Raw genomic sequence first — 24,616 nt, forward strand, 5'->3', positions numbered from 1 at the left:
ATCCAAGGTTTTGCCAGCCCTGGTTGCGCAATCGATATGCTGATACAATTTAGGGAGTCTTGTTTTCAGGTTAGCCTTGTTAAAATCCCCAGCTACAATGAATGCAGCCTCAGGATGTGTGGATTCCAGTTTGCAAAGAGTCAAATAAAGTTCGTTCAGGGCCATCGATGTGTCTGCCTGGGGGGGAATATATACGGCTATGATTATAATCGAAGAGAATTCCCTTGGTAGATAATGCGGTCGACATTTGATTGTGAGGAATTCTAAATCAGGTGAACAGAAGGACTTGAGTTCCTGTATATTGTTGTGGCCACACCACGTCTCGTTAGCCATAAGGCATACGCCCCCGCCCCTCTTCTTACCAGAAAGATGTTTGTTTCTGTCAGCGCGATACGTGGAGAAACCAGCTGGCTGCACCGACTCCGATAGCGTCTCTCCAGTGAGCCATGTTTCCGTGAAGCAAAGAACGTTACAGTCTCTGATGTCCCTCTGGAATGCTACCCTTGTTCGGATTTCATCAACCTTGTTGTCAAGAGACTGGACATTGGCGAGAAGTATACTGGGGAGTGGTGCACGATGTGCCCGTCTCCGGAGTCTGACCAGAAGACCGCTTCGTTTCCCTCTTTTACGAAGTCGTTTTTTTGGGTCGCCGGCTGGGATCCATTCCGTTGTCCTGGGTGAAAGGGAGAACACAGGATCCGCTTCACGAAAGTCATATTCTTGGTCGTACTGATGGTGAGTTGACGCTGCTCTTATATTCAGTAGTTCTTCTCGACTGTATGTAATGAAACCTAAGATGACCTGGGGTACCAATGTAAGAAATAACACGTAAAAATTTTTTTTTAAACTGCATAGTTTCTTAGGAACGCGAAGCGAGGCGGCCATCTCTGTCGGTGCTTTATTACATGCACCGTGTCATCTGTCTCCCTGGTAACCAGCACCATGTCATCTGTCTCCCTGGTAACAAGCACCATGTCATCTGTCTCCCTGGTAACTAGCACCATGTCATCATGGTCTGTAGGAAATGGAATCTTCTAATAAAGCTCCTGTTGAGTGTGAGCATCCAGTCAGATCTTTGGAAAGGTAGAAGCGTAGAACGAGCTCAGAATCACTGAGTTAAATATCAGATATTATGAGTCAAAATTGCAGATGAGAATAGAGATGGTGGTAAGGCTACAACATGATAGTGCACACAACTTTAAATTAATAAAGCATTTTAAAAATGGTGCTTTCATAAATTGGTGTATGAGGAGAAGTATGATGCAGCTGTGGCCTTAGGGGTATGTATCCTGGAGATGGCCTCCTCAGTTCCATCTGGAGAGTGGAGTCTAACATCAAGACTTCTTCCAGGGTTAGTGACATCCAGAATCCTTGGGACGTCCTTACCTTAACGTTAACCCCAACCCTTTCCTAACCTTTACCTTAATTTTTAAATATCAACTTCAATGGGGTGACATCAAAGTTGGGACATCCCAAGGAAACCCGTGTAGACTTTTCCCTTTCTCCAGACATCTAGGACATTCATATAGTTATTTTCTCTCTTCCATGGTGCAAGAGGAACAGGTGTGCACAATTACGTTATTGACTAGCCCTGCATGGAGAGAGGAGAGTCCCAGTCTATGTAGGACCATGGTCCTGTGTTGCAGGATTGTAGAGCTTGGCATTTGCAACACCAGGGTTTTGAGTTTGAGTCCCACTGGGGCCACCCATACCAAAATGTAAACTCTTAGGAAAAAAAGGATTGGTTCTCCTATGGGGACACCTGAATAACATTTTTTGGAATCCTTTTTCGGAGAGTATATGCGAAAGTCGCTTTGGATAAAAGGGCCTGCCTAATGGAATTTATATATCCCCACTCACACTGGTGACTTTGCGGTAGATCTGGGCTGCGTTCTGACACTCGGAGTAGGGGTACTCTGAGGTGGCCATCTCCAGGATACACATCCCAAAGGCATAGACATCCACAGCTTCATCATACTTCTCCTCGTACATCTCTGGAGCCATGAACTCTGGGGTACCTGGAGGAGAGGAGAGAGACAAGTCAACACCAGTCACAAGAAGACACACACACACAGATGTACACACACACACACATCTTCTCTAGGAAAGATCCATTTGATTGCACAGGACATGCCTCATAGGGTTGTAATCTGTGGCACAGTGATCTAATAATGATTATATAGTTAGAGCACTCAAAGGCCCTAAACTAGAAAAACCCAAAACATGAAATTAATCCATAAAAATAGATGACTGCAGTTAGTTAATAAACTCTTATACACTCACCAATGACACTTTTAGCAAAGGAGGCACTTTTGAGTGTGGCCAGGCCCAGGTCTCCTATCTTGACGGAGCCGGTGGGGCCGGTGATGAAGATGTTGTCACACTTGAGGTCCCTGTGGATAATGGGAGGGGTGCGGGTATGGAGGAAGTGGAGCCCCTTCAGGATCTGCCGACTCCAACGCTGCAGCAGCTTCAGCTTCATCTCCTTGAACCTCTTCAGGTACCTGCAGTAAACACATGTTATCAGGATGCATTACCAAAAGAGTACACAGCCAGACCAGTACATTCCAAACCAGAGAGGACTGTCAGAAGTTCAGATAGAAAACAAGGATGGATAAAAATAGTTTTCTATCAAGATTCTATAATCACGATAAAATATAGAAAATGAAATGATATGAAATTGTTAGGGGGAATTTGTAGAGGAAATAAAACAAATGGGACAAAACAGGCACAACAGTCTCCTCCACTACAACGATGATTGAGGCCAGGTTGGGGCAGGAAAGACAAACTCACGTTTTGAGGGTGCCTGATGTCATGAGCTCGGTGACCAGCAGGATGCACTTGAGGCCCTTGGAGTTGTCCTTCCAGGAGTCGTAGAAGCGGACGATGTTAGGGTGCTGCAGACCCTTCAGCATCTCCACCTCCTCGCTGAACCTCTGCCGCTCTAACTTGGTCAGCTTACGCGTCTGCACGGAGCACAACATAGATATATTCTAGAACTATTACATACGACACAGTCAGAACCATCCTAGAATTCCATTTCTATGGGCAGAGCATATTGCCAGGGAACATCCCCCCCACCCCTCAGGCCTGATTTTATGACTTGTTTATTATCACACAATACAGAATGAATAAGCTTATCAAGATGTGTGAAAAATATGAAAATGTGTGTGTCCTACAGGGAGAGAACAGACAGAACCACTGATGGAGATATTTTACTGTACTAATTTGTTTTTTTGTGTGAATAACCACAGGTTGGTTGTCCATCTTGAGAACCACATTCCAGTGTTACATAATCATATTTTTCTTAAAACTTGAACAGTGACTTCTAGACATTTGGAGAGGAGGTTTCCGATAGCTGTGATAAATGTAACCAAATGTGTTACAGAGCCTCTTTGGAGGCTAGCAGAAAATGTTATGCTTACTCTTGTTTTAGTTCAGGAATGCCTGAATAAGACATTGGCTACATTGGCTATACATTGGGTAGGTGGGTCACAGTATAATCACAGTGGGTAGCTGGGTCACAGAATAATCACAGTGGGTAGGTGGGTCACAGTATAATCACAGTGGGTAGGTGGGTCACAGTATAATCACAGTGGGTAGCTGGGTCACAGAATAATCACAGTGGGTAGGTGGGTCACAGTATAATCACAGTGGGTAGCTGGGTCACAGTATAATCACAGTGGGTAGGTGGGTCACAGAATAATCACAGTGGGTAGGTGGGTCACAATATAATCACAGTGGGTAGGTGGGTCACAGAATAATCACAGTGGGTAGGTGGGTCACAGTATAATCACAGTGGGTAGGTGAGTCACAGTATAATCACAGTGGGTAGGTGGGTCACAGAATAATCACAGTGGGTAGGTGGGTCACAGAATAATCACAGTGGGTAGGTGGGTCACAGTATAATCACAGTGGGTAGGTGGGTCACAGTATAATCACAGTGGGTAGGTGGGTCACAGTATAATCACAGTGGGTAGGTGGGTCACAGTATAATCACAGTGGGTAGGTGGGTCACAGTATAATCACAGTGGGTAGGTGGGTGAACAAATCCATTTTTGTGCAGAGGGAGGTATGAATGGTTTGATTCAGTCTCTGGTCTCTGAGTAAAGCTGCCAAGAGGCCGCAGTGGGTGCCTAGCTGGCGGACAACTCTGGAGAGACCTCTAGATTTCTATAACCTGAATCCTGCATTCAGGCGGTTCTGGGAAAAACTTGGAGGGTATGTTTATGTTTACAATTACCTGACCACTATACCTTCCTCCCCTTTAGAGAAGGGGGCTGACGCTCACATTACCAGGCCCTGCACTCGATTCCCTTTATAGTGCACTAGTTTTGGTAATTCCCTGGTCAAATGTAGTGCACTAGGGAATAGGGTACCATTTGGGACTTCAAGCCCTATCAAGCATGGGAGGGCCTGTCTCAGGATCTGGACTATCTCAGAAAGCAAGGTACATGAGGGGAGCCCCAATGTCCATCAACTGCCAAACACTAATTAAATAAGAATAAAATTACTTTTGACCAAGGAGTTTGTATGTATACTGTATGTGGAGAATTAGTGTAACAGAGACAGGAGTATGATGTAACTACAGGCGATACATTCTTGGACTCGTATGTTAAGATTACAGTATTGATGGGAGACTGAGCTTCAGTGCCCTTGAAGGTAAACTCTGAGTAAACATCTAACAATCTAAAAAAGATCCCTCTCTGATCTGATTGGGTGCTTCCACTGCCTCTGTTTTCTGACTGACGACCTGACTCACGGTCTGATTGACCTGACTGACAACCTGACTGACCTGTTTAACTTGAAGGTCCTCTACAGTACAGCTCAATGTGGTGTGTACGTGCATTTAGCCTCATGGTCAACCAGCCTGCCCTGGAAACCTTGACAGCTCCCTAAACCATCGAGTTTACGAGAGAGCTCACTCACTGTACCACATGACAAGCACAACACATTCAAATACAGAATAAGGAGATTTTGGCAACTTCAGAAGCGTTCCTGGAATAGCCAATGTCTTATTCAGGCATTCCTGAACTAAAACCAGAGTAAGCATAACATTTTCTGCTAGCCTCCAAAGAGGCTCTGTAACATGTGTCTGATTAGGGACTGATTATTATTATTATGTTGACTCATCCAAAACCTGTTTCCTGTAACGGAATTCGTCCTCCTCTGACGAGGAGTATGAGAGATCAGACCAACAAACAGCGTGGTAAGTGTCCATAATATATTTTAATGAAATATAACTAGACACAGAAAACAAAAGGAACAAGAGAAATAAATGAAAACCGACACAGTCCAGTGTGGAACAAACACTGACACAGAAAAAATAATCACCCACAAAACACAGGTGAGAAAGGCTACCTAAGTATGATTCTCAATCAGAGACAACGAACGACACCTGCCTCTGATTGGGAACCATACTAGGCCAAACACGTAGAAAATAATAACCTAGACAAAAGAACATAGACAACCCACCCCAACTCACGCCCTGACCAACCGAACACAAAGACATAAAAAAAAAAAAAATGAAGGTCAGAACGTGACATTTCCAATAAAGACCTATTGTTCAATTTTGGATTGCATCTGCTTTCCAGATGACATAAATATCACTAAATGGTTGAATTTAACACTGATATAACACAAGTGACAGACTTAACTTGGTCTGAACATAAAGAGAAACCAACAATAAGTGCTCACACATGAAAGCTGCCAGAGGGTATTGTATTACATCCGCTATTACAGGCTCATTGTCCACCCTCCCTCCCAAAAGCCTGGAAGGGGTGAGAGAGCAAAGCCTATGGGTTCATAGTGCCAACCTCGCAGCACACACACACTTACACACATCAACTGATTAATGGACTGCTGAATTTGTTTTTTAAATGATCTTGTTTTGTTTGCTATTTTCCATATTATGTCTATCTCTGATAATCTACCCAGGAAAGGGCTGAAAATATCCCATTTTAATATTCTGTATGTAGCCTTAGAAATTAGTTTCATGAAATCAATAACTTGCTAACATCAGATAACATTAATATATAATATATAGCTATTTCTGAGACTCACTAAGATAATTAATTTGATGATACAGCAGTAGCAACACAAGGATATAACATCTATAGGAGAAACAGGAATGGTTATGGGGGGGGCTATTCAGAGCCATATCCCTGTACTGCTTAAAGAAGATATGAAGTGTTATTCAGGTGTCGTGGTTGTAGGTTCTCCTGGCACATCTAAAGGCTTTTCCTTTTGGATCTTGCTATAGGCCAACAAGTGCTAACAGTCAGAATCTAAAAAATATCTGTGAAATGCTTGATAGTGTATGTGATGTAAACACAGAGGTCTACTTTCGTGGGGACCTGAATATTGACTGGTTTTCATCAAGCTGTCCGCTCGAGAGGAAGCTTCTCACTGTAACCAGTGCCTGTAATCTGGTTCAGGTTATTAATCAACCTATCAAGGTGTTTACAAACACTACAGGAACAAGATCATCCACATGTATTGATCACATTTTTACTAATTGTAACATTTACGCTGGGAGTCAGGAAGCAAGTTCAGGGAGTGACTTTTAATAATAAATAAAACAATTACAAAACAAGAAACACAAGTAGCGTACAGACATGAAACAACAGAACAGAAACAATAACGCCTAGAGAAAGAACCAAAGGGAGTGACATATATAGGGAAGGTACTCAGGAAGGTGAAGGTGTCCAGGTGAGTCTGATGAGGCGCTGATGCGAGGAACGATGGTGACAGGTGTGCGTAATAATGAGCAGCCTGATGACCTCGAGTGCCGGAGGGGGAGTACCCCTTCCCTGGCGAGAGGCTCCACCCGCAGGACGCCGGCCAGAAGGACGATCCCGGGGACCAGGAGCAGGCCGATCACTTCTCCTGACGAGTGGGAACCTGATGAACCGGTTGAAGCGCGGGGGCCTGACAAGCCGGCTGAAGAGCAGGGGCCTGGCGAGCCAGCTGAGGCGCCGGGGAGCCTGACGAGCCGGCTGAGGTACGGAGAGCCTGATGAACCAGCTGAGGCATTGGGAGCCTGATGAACCGGCTGAGGCATGGGAGCCTGACGAGCTAGCTGAGGTGTCCTCAGTAGACACGGCAACGCACACTTTACAGGGCAACCGGGTGTTGTAAACCTGACGACCTGGATGAGACATTGTGTTACATCTGCTCCTGCCACGCCCTCTACTTCTCATCCTGTGTCTCCCTAACCTGCCGCCACTCCTCCAGTGCTCACTCCCTCTTCCTCTCTGTGTGGGTGTGTGTGATTGTGTGGGAGGAGACAGGTGTGCTGGAGGCAGAGCAGATCCCCACCAGCTGCAACCTGTTCCATAATCAAGACCTCAACAAATACTCAGCCCTGCCACTTCCACGCTGCCAGGTCCCTGCTCAGTCAGTCTGCGGTTTTTAGTCGTTTGGTCCTGCTTAGATCCTGTTTTCGTGTTATTCCTGTTTTCCCTTGCTTGACGCTGTTTTCCTCTCCACTACAGTTCTGCCCGCTTTGACTTTGGCCCCAGTCCCACGTCTCGTCAGTGGACCCCCCAGTCCACTGCGTCCTTAGATTCCTCTCCGGACCTGCTTACCCAGTCCCAACTCCCCTCGCTCCAGCCTCAGCCTCCGCACCTAGCTTCCTGCATTCCGCCCAAGCTTCACTTGGCCTGCATCCCATCTTCCCCCTGTTTTTCAATTAATACCTTGGTTACCTCATCCCAGTCTCCTCGTCTGAGTCTGCTCTTATGTTCACCTGTTTCACTCCGCATGACACGTGGAAACCTGACGAGCCAGCTGAGGCATCCCAGTTGCTCCGGTAGTGACACCCTGATGCTACAGTAACAAAAAACACGCCCTGATGCTCCCATTTGGTGAGGCGTTATTCTGTAAAGTATACGCTGGGAGTCGGGAAGCAAGTTCAGGGAGTGACTTTTAATAATAAATAACACAAGGACAAAACAAGAGTAGTGTACGGACGTGAAACAACGTAACAGAAACAATGACGCCTAGGGAAAGAACCAAAGGGAGTGACATATATAGGGAAGGTAATCAGGAAGGTGAAGGTGTCCAGGTGAGTCTGATGAGGCGCTGATGCGCAATACGATGGTGACAGGTGTGCGTAATAATGAGCAGCCTGACAACCTCGAGCGCGGGAGGGGGGGTATACATGACTAATACTGTAGAACTTTGTTCTAAAGCTGTATCCGTACCCATTGGATGCAGTGATCACAATATAGTGGCTTTATCCAGGAAAGCTGGGCCTAAAATAGTGTATAAGGCATCATACAAAAGATTTTGCTGTGACTGTGGATGATGTAAAAAATATTTGTTGGTCTGATGGAATTAATAAGGAGCATCCAGATGCTGCACTTGATGAATTTATGAAATTGATTCTTCCAATTACTGATTAACATGTACTTGTTAAGAAACTGACTGTTAGAATTGTTAAGGCTTCATGGATTGATGAGGAATTAGCATTAACAACTTAAATGGAAAGCTACTGAGGATGGTAGCTGACTTTATAGCCCCTCCTATCTGTCATATCTTTAATCTGAGCCGAGAGGAAAGTCTTTGTCCTCAGGCCTGGAGCCAAAGTCATTCCGCTACCCAAGAGAGGTAAAGCAGCCTTTACTGGTTCTAACAGCAGACCTATCAGCTTGCTGCCAGCTCTTAGCAAACTGTTGGAAAAAATATGTTCGACCAAATACGATGCTATTTCTCAGTAAACAAATTGACAACAAACTTTCAGCATGCTTATAGAAAACAGCACTCAACATGTACTGCACTGACAGAAATGACTGATGATTGGTTAAAATAAATTGATAATAAGAAGATTGTGGGAGCTGTACTGTTAGATTTCAATGCAGCCTTCGATATTATTGATCATAACCTGTTGTTGAGAAAACTTGTGTTTTGTGACTTTTCAACATCTGCCATATTGTGGATTGAGAGCTATCTATCTCAAATCAAATCAAATTTTATTTGTCACATACACATGGTTAGCAGATGTTAATGCGAGTGTAGCGAAATGCTTGTGCTTCTAGTTCCGACAATGCAGTAATAACGAACAAGTAATCTAACTAACAATTCCAAAAAAAAAACTACTGTCTTATACACAGTGTAAGGGGATAAAGAATATGTACATAAGGATATATGAATGAGTGATGGTACAGAGCAGCATAGGCAAGATACAGTAGATGATATCGAGTACAGTATATACATATGAGATGAGTATGTAAACCAAGTGGCATAGTTAAAGTGGCTAGTGATACATGTATTACATAAGGATGCAGTCGATGATATAGAGTACAGTATCTACGTATGCATATGAGATGAATAATGTAGGGTAAGTAACATTATATAAGGTAGCATTGTTTAAAGTGGCTAGTGATATATTTACATAATTTCCCATCAATTCCCATGATTAAAGTGGCTGGAGTAGAGTCAGTGTCATTGACAGTGTGTTGGCAGTAGCCACTCAATGTTAGTGGTGGCTGTTTAACAGTCTGATGGCCTTGAGATAGAAGCTGTTTTTCAGTCTCTCGGTCCCAGCTTTGATGCACCTGTACTGACCTCGCCTTCTGGATGACAGCGGGGTGAACAGGCAGTGGCTCGGGTGGTTGATGTCCTTGATGATCTTTATGGCCTTCCTGTAGCATCGGGTGGTGTAGGTGTCCTGGAGGGCAGGTAGTTTGCCCCCGGTGATGCGTTGTGCAGACCTCACTACCCTCTGGAGAGCCTTACGGTTGAGGGCGGTGCAGTTGCCATACCAGGCGGTGATACAGCCCGCCAGGATGCTCTCGATTGTGCATCTGTAGAAGTTTGTGAGTGCTTTTGGTGACAAGCCGAATTTCTTCAGCCTCCTGAGGTTGAAGAGGCGCTGCTGCGCCTTCTTCACGATGCTGTCTGTGTGAGTGGACCAATTCAGTTTGTCAGTGATGTGTATGCCGAGGAACTTAAAACTTGCTACCCTCTCCACTACTGTTCCATCGATGTGGATGGGGGTGTTCCCTCTGCTGTTTCCTGAAGTCCACAATCATCTCCTTAGTTTTGTTGACGTTGAGTGTGAGGTTATTTTCCTGACACCACACTCCGAGGGCCCTCACCTCCTCCCTGTAGGCCGTCCCGTTGTTGGTAATCAAGCCTACCACTGTTGTGTCGTCCGCAAACTTGATGATTGAGTTGGAGGCGTGCGTGGCCACGCAGTCGTGGGTGAACAGGGAGTACAGGAGAGGGCTCAGAACGCACCCTTGTGGGGCCCCAGTGTTGAGGATCAGCGGGGAGGAGATGTTGTTGCCTACCCTCACCACCTGGGGGCGGCCCGTCAGGAAGTCCAGTACCCAGTTGCACAGGGCGGGGTCGAGACCCAGGGTCTCGAGCTTGATGACGAGCTTGGAGGGTACTATGGTGTTGAATGCCGAGCTGTAGTCGATGAACAGCATTCTCACATAGGTATTCCTCTTGTCCAGATGGGTTAGGGCAGTGTGCAGTGTGGTTGAGATTGCATCGTCTGTGGACCTATTTGGGCGGTAAGCAAATTGGAGTGGGTCAAGGGTGTCAGGTAGGGTGGAGGTGATATGGTCCTTGACTAGTCTCTCAAAGCACTTCATGATGACGGATGTGAGTGCTACGGGGCGGTAGTCGTTTAGCTCAGTTACCTTAGCTTTCTTGGGAACAGGAACAATGGTGGCCCTCTTGAAGCATGTGGGAACAGCAGACTGGTATAGGGATTGGTTGAATATGTCCGTAAACACACCGGCCAGCTGGTCTGCGCATGCTCTGAGGGCGCGGCTGGGGATGCCGTCTGGTCCTGCAGCCTTGCGAGGGTTAACACGTTTAAATGTCTTACTCACTTCGGCTGCAGTGAAGGAGAGACCGCATGATTCCGTTGCAGGCCGTGTCAGTGGCACTGTATTGTCCTCAAAGCGGGCAAAAAAGTTATTTAGTCTGCCTGGGAGCAAGACATCCTGGTCCGAGACTGGGCTGAGTTCTAATAGAACTCAAATGGTTTACCTTAATGGAAGCCTCTCTAATGTCAAACATGTAGGGTGTGGTGTACCGCTGGGCAGCTCTTTAGTCCCTCTTGTTTTTTCTATTTTAACCAATGACCTGCCACTGGCATTAAACAAAGCCAGTGTGTCCATGTATGCTGATGATTCAACCATATATGTTTCAGCAACCACAGCTAATGAAGTCACTGAAACCCTTAACATGGAGTTGCAGTCTGTTTTGGAATGGGTGGTCAGTAATAAACTGGTCCTGAACATCTCTGAAACTAAGAGCATTGTATTTGGTATAAATCATTCCCTAAGGTCTAGACCTCAGCTGAATCTGGTAATGAATGGTGTGGCTGTTGAACAAGTTGAGGAGACTAAATTAATTGGTGTTACCTTAGATTGCAAACGTTCATGATCAACACATATAGATTCAATGGTTGTAAAGATGGGGAGAGGTCTGTCCATAATAAAGAGATGCTCTGCTCTCACTCCAAAAAGCAAGTCCTGCAGGCTCTAGTTTTCTCTTATCTTGATTATTGTCCAGTCATATGGTCAAGTGCAGCAAAGTAAGCTCAAGTTCTTCCACACCGATCTTGACAAACCATTTCTGTATGGACCTTGCATTGTGCACGGGGGCATTGTCATGCTGAAACAGGAAAGTGCCTTCCCCAAACTGTTGCCACAAATTTGGAAGCACAGAGTCGTCTAGAATGTCATTGTATGCTATAGCGTTAAGATTTCCCTTCACTGGAATTATTCCTCCGCAACCAAACTTTACAGTTGATACTATGCATTGGGGCAGGCAGTGTGTTCCTGGCATCCGCCAAACCCAGATGGTTAAGCGTGATTCTTCACTCCAGAGAAAGCGTTTCACTGCTCCGGTGATCTTATGATTGTGTGCGGCTGCTCGGCCATAGAAACCTATTTCATGAAGCTCGACGAACAGTTATTGTGCTGACGTTGCTTCCAGAGGCAGTTTGGAACTCGGTAGTGAGTGTTGCAACCGAGGACAGAAGATTTTAACACGCTACTCACTTCAGTTCTTGGTGGTCCCGCTCTGTGAGTTTGTGTGGCCTACCACTTCGCAGCTGAGCCGTTGTTGCTTCTAGACGTTTCAACTTTACAAGAACAGCACTGGATCTGCATGGAAAGGCTGCGGGAACTATTATGACCCTGTGCCAACTCCCTCCACAGAGACATAAGTAGTGTTGATGGTTGGACCATTGGTATTAAGAACCTCCTGGTTATCAGCAGCACCCCTATATGACAACTGGGAAATGGATGGACAGCCAACCCAGCACTAAAGGAGGTGTAGACTTTACTTTACAGGTCAGGAACATAACACTGTCCTCATATAACATCCAAAATGCAAGCAGTGATATGTGTGTAAGTGCAGTATATGGAAGACTAGGTTGGGATCGAGAGAGAGAGAGACAGAGAGAGAGAGATGTAAAAATAGAGAGAGAGACAGAGAGAGAGAACATCAGCGCCACAGGTAACTTCCACAAAGCTGTGAACGATCTGAGAGACAAGGCAAGAAGGGCCTTCTATACCACAAAAGGAACATCAAATTCAACATACCAATTAGGATCTGGCAAAAAATACTTGAATCAGTCATAGAGCCCATTGCCCTTTATGGTTGTGAGATCTGGGGTCCGCTCACCAACTGAGATTTCACAAAATGGGACAAACACCAAATTGAGACTCTGCATGCAGAATTCTGGAAAAATATCCTCTGTGTACAATGTAGAACACCAAATAATGCATGCCGATACCCAATAATTATTAAAAAAAGAGCCGTTAAATTCTACAACCACCTAAAAGGAAGCGATTCCAAACCTTCCATAACAAAGCCATCACCTACAGAGAGATGAACCTGGAGAAGAGTCCGCTAAGCAAGCTGGTCCTGGGGCTCTGTTCACAAACACAAACACACCCCACAGAGCCCCAGGTCAGCAACACAATTAGACCCAAGCAAATCATGAGAAAACAAAACGATAATTACTTGACATATTGGAAAGAATTAACAAAAAAACAGAGCAAACTAGAATGCTATTTTACCCTAAACAGAGAGTACACAGTGGCAGAATACCTGACCACTGTGACTGACCCAGACTTAAGGAAAGCTTTGACTATGTACACACTCAGTAAGCATAGCCTTGCTATTGAGAAAGGCCGCCGTAGGTAGACCTGGCTCTCAAGAGATGACAGGCTATGTGCTCACTGCTCACAAAATGAGGTGGAAACTGAGCTGCACTTCCTAACCTCCTGCCAGCTGTATGACCATATTAGAGACACATATTTCCCTCAGATTACACAGATCCACAAAGAATGTGAAAACAAATCAAATGTTGATAAAACGCCGATATCTATTGGGTGAAATAGCACAATGTGCCATCACAGCAGCAATATTTGTGACATGTTGCCACAAGAAAAGGTCAACCAGAACAAACACCATTGTAAATACAACATGTATTTGCACATCATTATGACACTGTATATAGACATAATATAACACCTGAAATGTCTCTATTCCTTTGGAACTTTTGTGAGTGTAATGTTTACTGTTCACTTGTGTTGTTTATTTCACTTTTGTTTATGATCTATTTCACTTGCTTTGACAATGTTTCCCATGCCAATAAAGCTCTGAATTGAATTGAGAGGGGTGGGGGAGACGCATGTTTGGTCTAGAATGAATGCAGTAGCAGTTCTGTGGCAAACTTAAGCAGTTAAAATGGTTATCTTGTTTCTCTCCTTCTGTATGTGTCTTTAACCCATCACTACAAGGAAGTCCCACATGCTCTCCAGAGGCTCCTTCAGATAGAGATCTGTGGCACACACATACACTGAGAAACAGACAGACTGCAGTGTGAGGAACTGAGGTACCAGTGTATACTTTCCAAGGAAAACCTGAGCTGTTCTATGAATGTAGCGGGGGAGAGGGGAGATTCAGCCCGCCCTCTCTCTCACCGGGGCTAGCAGTCTGAAAACCTGGCTCCCGCTTTAGTGGCGCCTAAAGCAATTAACTATACAAGCAAAAGACTATGCTGGACACAGATTCAAGATTTCTGTCTTCCTGTGCATCCTATTTCACACAAGCCTACTATCTAGCAAAACCTCCAACCAGGCCAAACTTCCAGGTCAATGGCAGCCTAAATAGTTCTGCAAATCTGCGTCCCAAATGGCATCCTATTCCCGATATAGTGCACTAATTTTGACCAGTGCCCAGTGCATCCCAAATGGCACCCCATTCCCTATATATAGTGTCAAAGGTAGTGCACTAAATAGGGAAACGGGTGCCATTTGGGGCGAAGTTTTGCAGATCTATTTAGGCTGCCGTTGACCTGGAAGTTTGGCCTGGTTGGAGGTTTTGCTAGATAGTAGGCGTGTGTGAAAGGAAGAACTGTATTTGTGCCTGACTGACTGGCCTTGGAACTGAAATAATTGTGTCATAAAACATTGTATCATCTTTTAAAGTCATTCATTTCTCAAAACAATGTCAGCAACTCTTCCCAATCTTCATTTGTGGGGCAAGAGTTGATAAGATGTTTGTCTCATGTAACGCATGCTTCCAAAAAATAGTAAGCACGATTTATTGTACAGGAGTTAGTCATGTCCATCCTGGAACAAGTCAGGATTCTCAGAGACGTGAAAATCATGTACTGGTATCAAGTGTGCGAAGAAACTCTCAAGTCTTCTGTCTCTATATCCTCCTGGATTAGTTTAGAGTGGGGCTGATGTCTCTATATCCTCCTGGATTAGTTTATAGTAGGGCTGATGTGTCTATATCCTCCTGGATTAGTTTAGAGTGGGGCTGATGTCTCTACATCCTCCTGGATTAGTTTAGAGTGGGGCTGATGTGTCTATATCCTCCTGGGTTAGTTTATAGTAGGTGCTGATGTATCTATATTCTCCTGGATTAGTTTATAGTAGGGCTGATGTCTCTACATCCTCCTGGATTAGTTTAGAGTGGGGCTGATGTGTCTATATCCTCCTGGGTTAGTTTATAGTAGGTGCTGATGTATCTATATTCTCCTGGATTAGTTTATAGTAGGGCTGATGTCTCTACATCCTCCTGGATTAGTTTAGATTGGGGCTGATGTGTCTATATCCTCCTGGGTTAGTTTATAGTAGGGCTGATGTGTCTATATCCTTTTGGATTAGTTTAGAGTGGGGCTGATGTCTCTATATCCTCCTGGATTAGTTTATAGTAGGGCTGATGTGTCTATATCCTCCTGGATTAGTTTATAGTAGGGCTGATGTGTCCATATCCTCCTGGATTAGTTTATAGTAGGGCTGATGTGTCTATATCCTCCTGGATTAGTTTAGAGTGGGGCTGATGTCTCTACATCCTCCTGGATTAGTTTAGAGTGGGGCTGATGTGTCTATATCCTCCTGGGTTAGTTTATAGTAGGGCTGATGTATCTATATCCTCCTGGATTAGTTTATAGTAGGGCTGATGTCTCTACATCCTCCTGGATTAGTTTAGAGTGCGGCTGATGTCTCTATATCCTCCTGGGTTAGTTTATAGTAGGGCTGATGTGTCTATATCCTCCTGGATTAGTTTAGAGTGGGGCTGATGTCTCTATATCCTCCTGGGTTAGTTTATAGTAGGGCTGATGTGTCTATATCCTCCTGGGTTAGTTTAGTAGGGCTGATGTGTCTATATCCTCCTGGATTCGTTTATAGTAGGGCTGATGTGTCCATATCCTCCTGGATTAGTTTATAGTAGGGCTGATGTGTCTATATCCTCCTGGATTAGTTTATAGTAGGGCTGATGTGTCTATATCCTCCTGGATTAGTTTATAGTAGGGCTGATGTGTCCATATCCTCCTGGATTAGTTTATAGTAGGGCTGATGTGTCTACATCCTCCTGGATTAGTTTAGAGTGGGGCTGATGTGTCTATATCCTCCTGGGTTAGTTTATAGTAGGGCTGATGTATCTATATCCTCCTGGATTAGTTTATAGTAGGGCTGATGTCTCTACATCCTCCTGGATTAGTTTATAGTAGGGCTGATGTGTCTATATCCTCCTGGGTTAGTTTATAGTAGGGCTGATGTGTCTATATCCTCCTGGATTAGTTTATAGTAGGGCTGATGTGTCCATATCCTCCTGGATTAGTTTATAGTAGGGCTGATGTGTCTATATCCTCCTGGGTTAGTTTAGAGTGGGGCTGATGTGTCTATATCCTCCTGGATTAGTTTATAGTAGGGCTGATGTGTCCATATCCTCCTGGATTCGTTTATAGTAGGGCTGATGTGTCTATATCCTCCTGGGTTAGTTTAGAGTGGGGCTGATGTGTCTATATCCTCCTGGGTTAGTTTATAGTAGGGCTGATGTGTCTATATCCTTCTGGATTAGTTTAGAGTGAGGCTGATGTCTCTATATCCTCCTGGGTTAGTTTAGAGTGGGGCTGATGCTGCCCTGATGACCACTCTGACCTGTGAGGTAACTGGGTCTGTGTTACAAATCAAATAAAACATCTAATCAAATCAAATTTTATTGGTCACACACAAATTTAGCAGATGTTATTGCGGGTGTGCGAATTGCTCGCGTTCCTAGTTCCTACAGTGCTGTAGTACCTAACAATTCACAACAATACACAAATCTAAACGTAAAATAATGGAATTAAGAAATATATAAATATTAGGACAAGCAATGTCATAGTGGCATTGACTAAATACAGTAGAATAGAATACAGTATATACATATGAGATGAGTAAAGCAGTATGTAAACATTATCTTCTTGCCCCTGCCCGGTAGTTTCTAAGTGCCGTGTTTCCCACTCGCCTAGCGTAGTACTACTGAACAGCTCCCTGACTCACCTATTGCTGTTCTTTGGACCCTATGATCACTCAGCTACACAGCTGATGCCCCTGGACTGTTTCAATAACACAGTACCTCATTTTGTTTACCTGTCAGCCCCAGCCTCGAACTCAGGTCCTGCATGTACCTAACTGACCCGCTCTGCCCATTCATCGCCATTTACCCGTTGTTTTCTTAGCTCTCCTGATCAACACCTGTGATTGCTTAATGCCTCTCTCTAATGTCAATATGCCTTGTCTGCTGCTGTCTTGGCCAGTTCTTATTGTTTTATTTCACTGTAGAGCCCTCAGTCCTGCTCACCTTGCATTAGGTAGCTCGTTTGTCCCACCCCCCACACATGTGGAGACCTCACCTGGCTTAACGGGACCCACCAGAGGCGAAACCTCTCTCATCGTCACTCAAGGCCTAGGTTTATCTCAACTGTACTTACATGCCCTTGTCTGTACATTACGCCATGAATCTATTCTACCACGCCCAGAATTCTGCTCCTTTTATTCTCTGTTCCCAATGTACTAGACAACCAGTTCTTATAGACTTTAGCCATACCCTTATCCTACTCCTCCTCTGTTCTTCTGGTGATGTAGAAGTTAACCCAGGCCCTGTAGACGCCAGTACTACACCTATTCCCCAGGAGCTATCATTTGTTGACTTCTGTAACCGTAAAAGCGGGAGGCATCAGCTGTGTAGCCGAGTGGTCACTGAGGAGGCCGGGAGGTGGGCCAGACTCATAGCTAGCTTTGGGGCTGGGCCACTCGGTGGCAGCTAGCTAGCTGTGATGATCTTTGCTTTATCTTGGCCAGGTCACAGTTGTAAATGAGAACTTGTTCTCAACTAGCCTACATGGTTAAATAAAAGTGAAATAAAATAAACAATAACGACCACAGCTTTGTCTCCAGCCATATCCTTCCCTCCACAGTACGCCACACAAACTTATGAAATCTGAAATGAGCCCATACTTGGCAAACACAGGAGGAAAATGTTAGCAAAACATTTTTTTTTACCATTCTTCAAAACACTATGTATGTGTGCAAGCTAATGTTAGTAACCTATTTCCACTGGCTTGAGAGACCAAATTTCATGAGGCTACTGTGTCAGAATTCAATAAACAAGTTATGTGTTACGTGAGGTTTCTTACACCTCTGGAGCTACTGCAGGTAAGAAACACAGGTTTAGCTGTTTTTTCAACCCAAGTGTTTTAGTACATAAATAATAATATTCTGTGTTTTGTGTACTGGAGCAGAAAACTTAACAGGCTGTGATGTTCCTTCACGGATACATCTTACACCAGTCGTTAAGGGCCGGAGAGGAACACAGAGTTCTTAAACTGGAATTGTATTGGCCTGCATGGTATTGGCCAGGTAACAGTGGGCCTGTCCCAAATGGCACCCTATTCCCTATACAGGGCACTACTATTGACCACAGCGCCATAGGCTCTAAAAGTACTGCACCATGTAGGGAATAGGGTGCCATTTGTGGTGCAGCCTCAGTCTCCTGCATGACACTGCCCAGGTGACTGTGTTTGCCAACAACACTGAGCCATTACTTCCCTAAGTAGTGAGTCCATGTTGTTTTGTCTGGTATAATGAATCCATGCTCTGTTCATATATAATGTGAGCGAGGTACAGTGCATTTGGAAAGTGTTCAAACCACTTGACTTTTTCCACATTGTTACATAACAGCCTTATTCTAAAATTGATTAAATGTGTTTTCCCCCTCATCAATCTACTACACACAATACCCCATAATGACAAAGCAAAAAAATATATATATATTTTGAATTTTTGCAAATGTATTAAAAAGGAAAAACTGAAATATCACATTTACATAAGTATTCAGATCCTTTACTCAGTACTTTGTTGAAGCACCTTTGGCAGCGATTACAGCCTTGAGTCTTCTTGGGTATACACGCTTGGCACACCAGTATTTGGGGAGTTTCTCTCATTCTTCTCTGCAGATCCTCTCAAGCTCTGTCAAGTTGGATGGGGAGCGTCAATGCACAGCTATTTCCACAAAATGTGGAAAAAACCAAGAGGTCAGAATACTTCCCAAATGCACTGTATATCCCAGTGATTACAGAGGGCTGAATAACAGACGCATGAATCCATGCTTTGTTCATATATAATGTGAGCTAGGTATACCCCAGTGATTACAGTGGGCTGAATAATAGACACATGATACAGCATAGCCCACAAATCAGGCCACTCAGTTGCTTTTCCACGAAACAGTGTGTTGTCTAATGCCCATTAGTAGTGCCCATTAGATTAGCAAGAGGCAATGACATTTCTGTTATAGCAAAACATGAAAGCACACTGTGTGTACACACAGGTGCCCTACTAAGCATGAATGCAATCAGGTTTACATCAAGTAGTACCCTGTAATCAAATCAGAGGAAGCTGGAGGGGGGAGCTATAGGAGGACAGGCTCATTGTAATGGCTGGAATGGAACAGAACAAAGTCAAACATGTGGTTTCCATATGTTAGATCTGTTTGGTACCATTCCATTTATTCCATTCCAGCCATTACAATGAGCCTCCTATAGCTCCACCCGCCAGCCTCCTCTGAATCAAATATTAGATCAAGCTTTTTCCTGGAATGATCTACTAGGCACTTTCTAAGAACAAGGATGTACAGTGCCTTCAGAAAGTATTCAGACCTCTTGATCTTTTCAAAATGTTCTTACATTACAGCCTTATTCTAACATGAATTAAATAGTTTTTCCCCTTTTCCCCATTAATCTACACACAATACCCCATAATGAAAAGCAAAAATAGGTTTTTCGATTTTTTAATCAAATATATTAAAAATGGAAATATTGAATTTACATTCAGTTGAAGTCAGAAGTTTACATACATCTTAGCCAAATACATTTAAATTCGGTTTTTCCCAATTCCTAACATTTAATCCAAGTAAAAATTCCCTGTCTTAGTTCAGTTAGGATCACCACTTCTTTTTAAGAATGTGAAATGTCCGAATAATAATTGAGAGAGTGATTTATTTCAGCTTTTATTTCTTTCATCACATTCCCAGAAGTTTACATACACTCAATTTGTATTTGGTAGCATTGCCTTTAAATTACTTAACTTGGGTCAGACGTTTTGGGTAGCCTTCCACAAGCTTCCCTCAATAAGCTGGGTGGATTTTGGCCCATTCCTCCTGACAGAGCTGGTGTAACTGATTCAGGTTTGTAGGCCTCCTTGCTCGCACGTGCTTTATCAATTCTGCCCACAAATGTTCTTTAGGATTGAGGTCAGGGCTTTGTGATGGCCACTCCAATACCTTTGCTGTTGTTCTAGGAATGATTTGCACTTTTCGCACCAAAGTACGTTCATCTGTATGAGACAGAACGCGTCTCCTTCCTGAGCGGTATGACGGCTGCGTGGTCCCATGGTGTTTCTACTTGCGTACTATTGTTTGTACAGGTGAACATGGTGCCTTCAGGCGTTTGGAAATTGCTCCCAAGGATGAACTAGACTTGTGGAGGTCTACACATTTGTTTCTGAGTTTTAAGGTAGGCCTTGAAATACATCCACAGGTACACCTACAATTGACTCAAATGATGTCAATTAGCTTATCAGAAGCTTCTAAAGCCATGACATCATTTTTTGGAATTTTCCAAGCTGTTTAAAGGCACAGTCAACTTTGTGTATGTAAACTTCTGATCCACTGGAATTGTGATACAGTGAATTATAAGTGAAATAATCTGTCCAACCTAAGTGTATGTAAACTTCTGACTTCAACTGTAAGTATTAGGACCCTTTACTCAGTACTTTGTTGAAACAACTTTGGCAGCGATTACAGCCTTGAGTCTTCTTGGGTATGTCTTGCTTGGCACACTTGTATTCGGGGAGATTATCACGTTCTTCACTGCAGATTCTCTCAAGCTCTGTCAGGTTGGATGGGAAGAGTTGCTGCACAGCTATTTTAAGGTCTCTCCAGAGATGTTCGATCGGGTTCAAGTCAGGGCTCTGGCTGGGCCACTCAAGGACATTCAGAGACTTGTCCCAAAGCGACTCCTCAATTGTCTTCCCTGTGTGCTTATGCTCATTGTCCTGTTGGAAGTGAACCTTCGCCCCAGTCTAATGTCCTGAGAGCTCAGTCCCTTTCACTGATAAACATCCCCATAGCATCCTCTTCCACCACCATGCTTCAGGTGCCAGGTTTCTTCCAGACATGACGCTTGGCATTCAAGACATAGAGTTCAATCTTGGTTTCATCAGACCAGAGAGTCTTGTTTCTCATGGTCTGAGAGTCTTTAGGTGCCTTTTGGCAAACTCCAAGCGGTCTGTCATGTGCCTTTTGCTGAGAAGTGGCTTCCATCTGGCCAATCTACCATAAAGGCCTGATTGTGGAGTGCTGTAGAGATGGTTGTCCATCTGAAAGGTTCTCCCTTCTCCACAGAAGAACTCTAGAACTCTGTCAGAGTAGCCATCAGGTTCTTTGGCAACTCCCTGACCAAGGCCCTTCTCCCCTGATTGCTCAGTTTGGCCAGGCGGACAGCTCTAGGAAGAGTCTCGGTTGTTCCAAGCCTCTTTCATTTAAGAATGATTGAGGCCACTGTGTTATTGGGGACCTTCAATCATGTAGCAATTTTTTATGTAAATATGGTTTTCCTGTTTTACATTTCTTATAAATGTGCAAAAAACTCTAAAAACCTGTTTTCACTTCGTCATTATGGGGTATTGTGTGTAGATTGTTAAGGATTTTTAAAATTTAATCCATTTTAGAATAAGGCTGTAACGTAACAAAACGTGGAAAAAGTCAAGGGGTCTGAGTACTTTCCGAAGGCACTGTATGTATGTACAATATCTGTGAGGGACTGAAAAATAGTCAACGGTGTCTGGCATTCTTTAGTGCAGGCAATTCACCTTACCACATGTGGAAATGTCCATATTCCACTGGAATATTCCATATTCCACTTCCAGATGTATTTTTAATTTGTAGAAGTAGAATTTAAACTTCAGAAGCCTTTTAAACCTCAAATACACTACAAGTTTAAAATGTCCTTAATTGAAGGAAAGTTCTCCTGCAAGAAGGTGATCAAAAAAAGATCCTACATCTGTGTGTGCATCCCAAATGGCACCCTATTCCCTACATAGTGCACTACTTTTGACCGAGTCCCTTAAATGGGTGCACTATGTAAAGAATAGGGTGCCATTTGGAATAAAAACCTATGTGTTCTGTTTACAGAGAGAGGACAACACTGTATTGTGCGGTGCCAACCATGACTACCAGATATACAATAGTTAACGACGTGATAGTATGCAAGAGGCGAGGAGAGCTCTTTATAGTGCCCTTCAGAGCCAAAGGGGATTCAACTCTATCCAATGATGTGTCCAACCAATGAGATAGTGGAAATAACTACCAGCATTGTGTCAGTATCATAATCTCATACTCAGCTGAAGTCAAATCTGACAGGCAGCCACGACCGGAATACACAGGGGAGGCACACAATTGGTACAGTTTCGTCCAGGTTAGGGGAGGGTTTATCAGGCAGTGATGTTCTTGTCGCATCGCACTCTAGCAACTCCTGTGGCGGGCAGGGCACAATGCACGCTGACATGGTCGCCTCTTTAGAATGGAATGGCTCCCAAAGTTTTTGTCTTTATTTATTTATTTATTTTCGGTAATACCAATAACTCCATCAAAGACAAAAAAGTTTTAAAAAGTATACTCGGTCATCAAATCAAATCAAACTTTTTTGCCACATGCACCGAATACAACAAGTGTAGACTTTGCCGTGAAATGCTTACTTACAAGCCCTTAACCAACAGTGCAGTTCAAGAAGAAGAAAATATTTACCAAGTAGGCTAAAATAAAAAGTGATTATGCACAGGTAACAAACAAACAGTGAGTAGCAGCAGTGTACAAAAGGGGGGGGGGGCAATGTAAATTCTCTGGTGCCGATTTTTATGAATTGTTCAGCAGTCTTATGGCTTGGGGGTAGAAGCTGTTGAGGAGCCTTTGAGTCCTGGACTTGGCGCTCCGGTACCGCTTGCCGTGCAGTAGCAGGTCTATGACCTGGGTGACTGGAGTCTCTGACAATTTTATTATATAGGTCTTGGATTGCAGGATGCTTGGCCCGAGTGATGTACTGGGCCATTCGCACTACCCTCTGTAGCGCCTTGGGGTCAGATGCCGAGGAGTTGCCATACCAGGCGGTGATGCAGCTGGTCAGGTTGCTCTTGATGGTGCAGCTGTAGAACCTTTTGAGGATCTGGGGTCCCATGTCAAATCTTTTCAGTCTCCTGAGGGGGAAAAGGTTTTGTCGTGCCCTCTTCACGACTGTCTTGGTATGTTTGGACCATGATAGTTAGTTGGTGATGTGGACACCAAGGAACTTGAAACTATCGACCCGCTCCACTACAGCCCCGTCGATGTTAATGGGGGCCTGTTCGGCCCGCCTTTTGCTGTAGTCCACAATCAGCTCCTTTGTCTTGTTCACATTGAGGGAGAGGTTGTTGTCCAGGCACCACACTGCCAGTTCTCTGACCTCCTCCCTATAGGCCGTCTCATCGTTATCGGTGATCAGGCCTACCACTGTTGTGTCATCAGCAAACTTAATGATGGTGTTGAAGTCTTGTTTGGCCATGCAGTTGTGGGTGACCAGGGAATACAGGAGGGGACTAAGTACACACCCCTGTGGGGCCCCAGTGTTAAGGATCAGCGTGGCAGACGTGTTGTTGCCTACTATTGCCACCTGGGGCGGCCTTGTCAGGAAGTCCAGAATCCAGTTGCAGAGGGAGGTGTTTAGTCCCAGAGTCCTTAGCAGAGTGATGAGCTTCATGAGCACTATGGTGTTGAACGCTGAGCTGTAGTCAATGGTGTTCCTAACTGATTTTATATGGGCTCATAGAATTCCTATAATAAAAAGGAAAGTTTTACATCTTCCTAAATGTGAGGGTGGTTTTAACTTTCCGGACTTGAAATTGTATCAACTCACTACCCAAAGCCTTTAACCTCACTACCCCATACAGTTAAATGCACTAAATAGGAACAATGGGTACATATTGAAGATGCACATGCTCATCTCCAGAATCTTTTGCGTGTCTATTTTCAAAGGGTAAAGCTAAGAACATGAACAACTTCCTACAGTAGTTAAACAGCATGATCATTACACAGGTGTACCATGTGCTGGGGACAATAAAAGGTCACTCTAAAATGTGCAGTTTTGCTACACAACACAATGCCACAGATGTCTCAAGTTTTGAGGGAGCGTGCAATTGGCATGCTGACTGCAGGAATGTCTACCAGAGTTGCTGCCAGAGAATTGAATGTTAATTTCTCTACCATAAGCCACGTCCAGTGTAGTTTTTAAGAATTTGGCAGTAAGTCCAACCTGCCTAACAACCGCAGACCACGTGTAACCATGCCAGCCCAGGAACTCCACATCTGGCTTCTTCACCTGCTGGATTGTCTGAGACCAACCACCCGGACAGCTGATGAAACTAAGGAGTATTTCTGTCTGTAATAAAGCCCTTTGTAGGGAAAAATTCCTTCTGATTGGCTGGGCCTGGCTACCCAGTGAGTAAACATGGCTTCCAAGTGGTTGGGCCTATGCCCTCCCAGGCCCAACAATGGCTGTGCCCCTGCTAAGTCATGTGACATCCATAGATTAAGGGCCTAATTAATTAATTTCTTTATATGATCTGTAACTCAGTAAAATGCTTGAAATTGTGGCATGTTGCGTTCATATTTTTGTACAGTACAGTATACATTTATTTCCATGACAGAATTGAAAAGTAATATTGGACTCAGCAATGTAGATAGTTTCAAATACAAGCAACATAAAAGTTAC

At 44.1% G+C, this 24,616-nt stretch overlaps 1 protein-coding gene across 1 annotated transcript in view; it reads right to left on the reverse strand.

The window, feature by feature from the left end:
- The window catches only part of LOC112259685 (serine/threonine-protein kinase WNK4-like), a 111,741-nt gene that overhangs the window by 70,801 nt on the left and 16,324 nt on the right, over positions 1–24,616 (reverse strand). The window contains exons 3-5 of the mRNA XM_024434291.2: positions 2,794–2,966; positions 2,284–2,504; positions 1,861–2,018 (exon numbers count right to left, since the gene is read on the reverse strand). Coding sequence (XP_024290059.2) covers positions 1,861–2,018; positions 2,284–2,504; positions 2,794–2,966 — 552 coding nt within the window. The remainder of the gene's footprint in view (positions 1–1,860; positions 2,019–2,283; positions 2,505–2,793; positions 2,967–24,616) is intronic.

Source organism: Oncorhynchus tshawytscha, linkage group LG01 (genome assembly GCF_018296145.1).
Source record: "Oncorhynchus tshawytscha isolate Ot180627B linkage group LG01, Otsh_v2.0, whole genome shotgun sequence".
Lineage (NCBI taxonomy): Eukaryota > Metazoa > Chordata > Actinopteri > Salmoniformes > Salmonidae > Oncorhynchus > Oncorhynchus tshawytscha.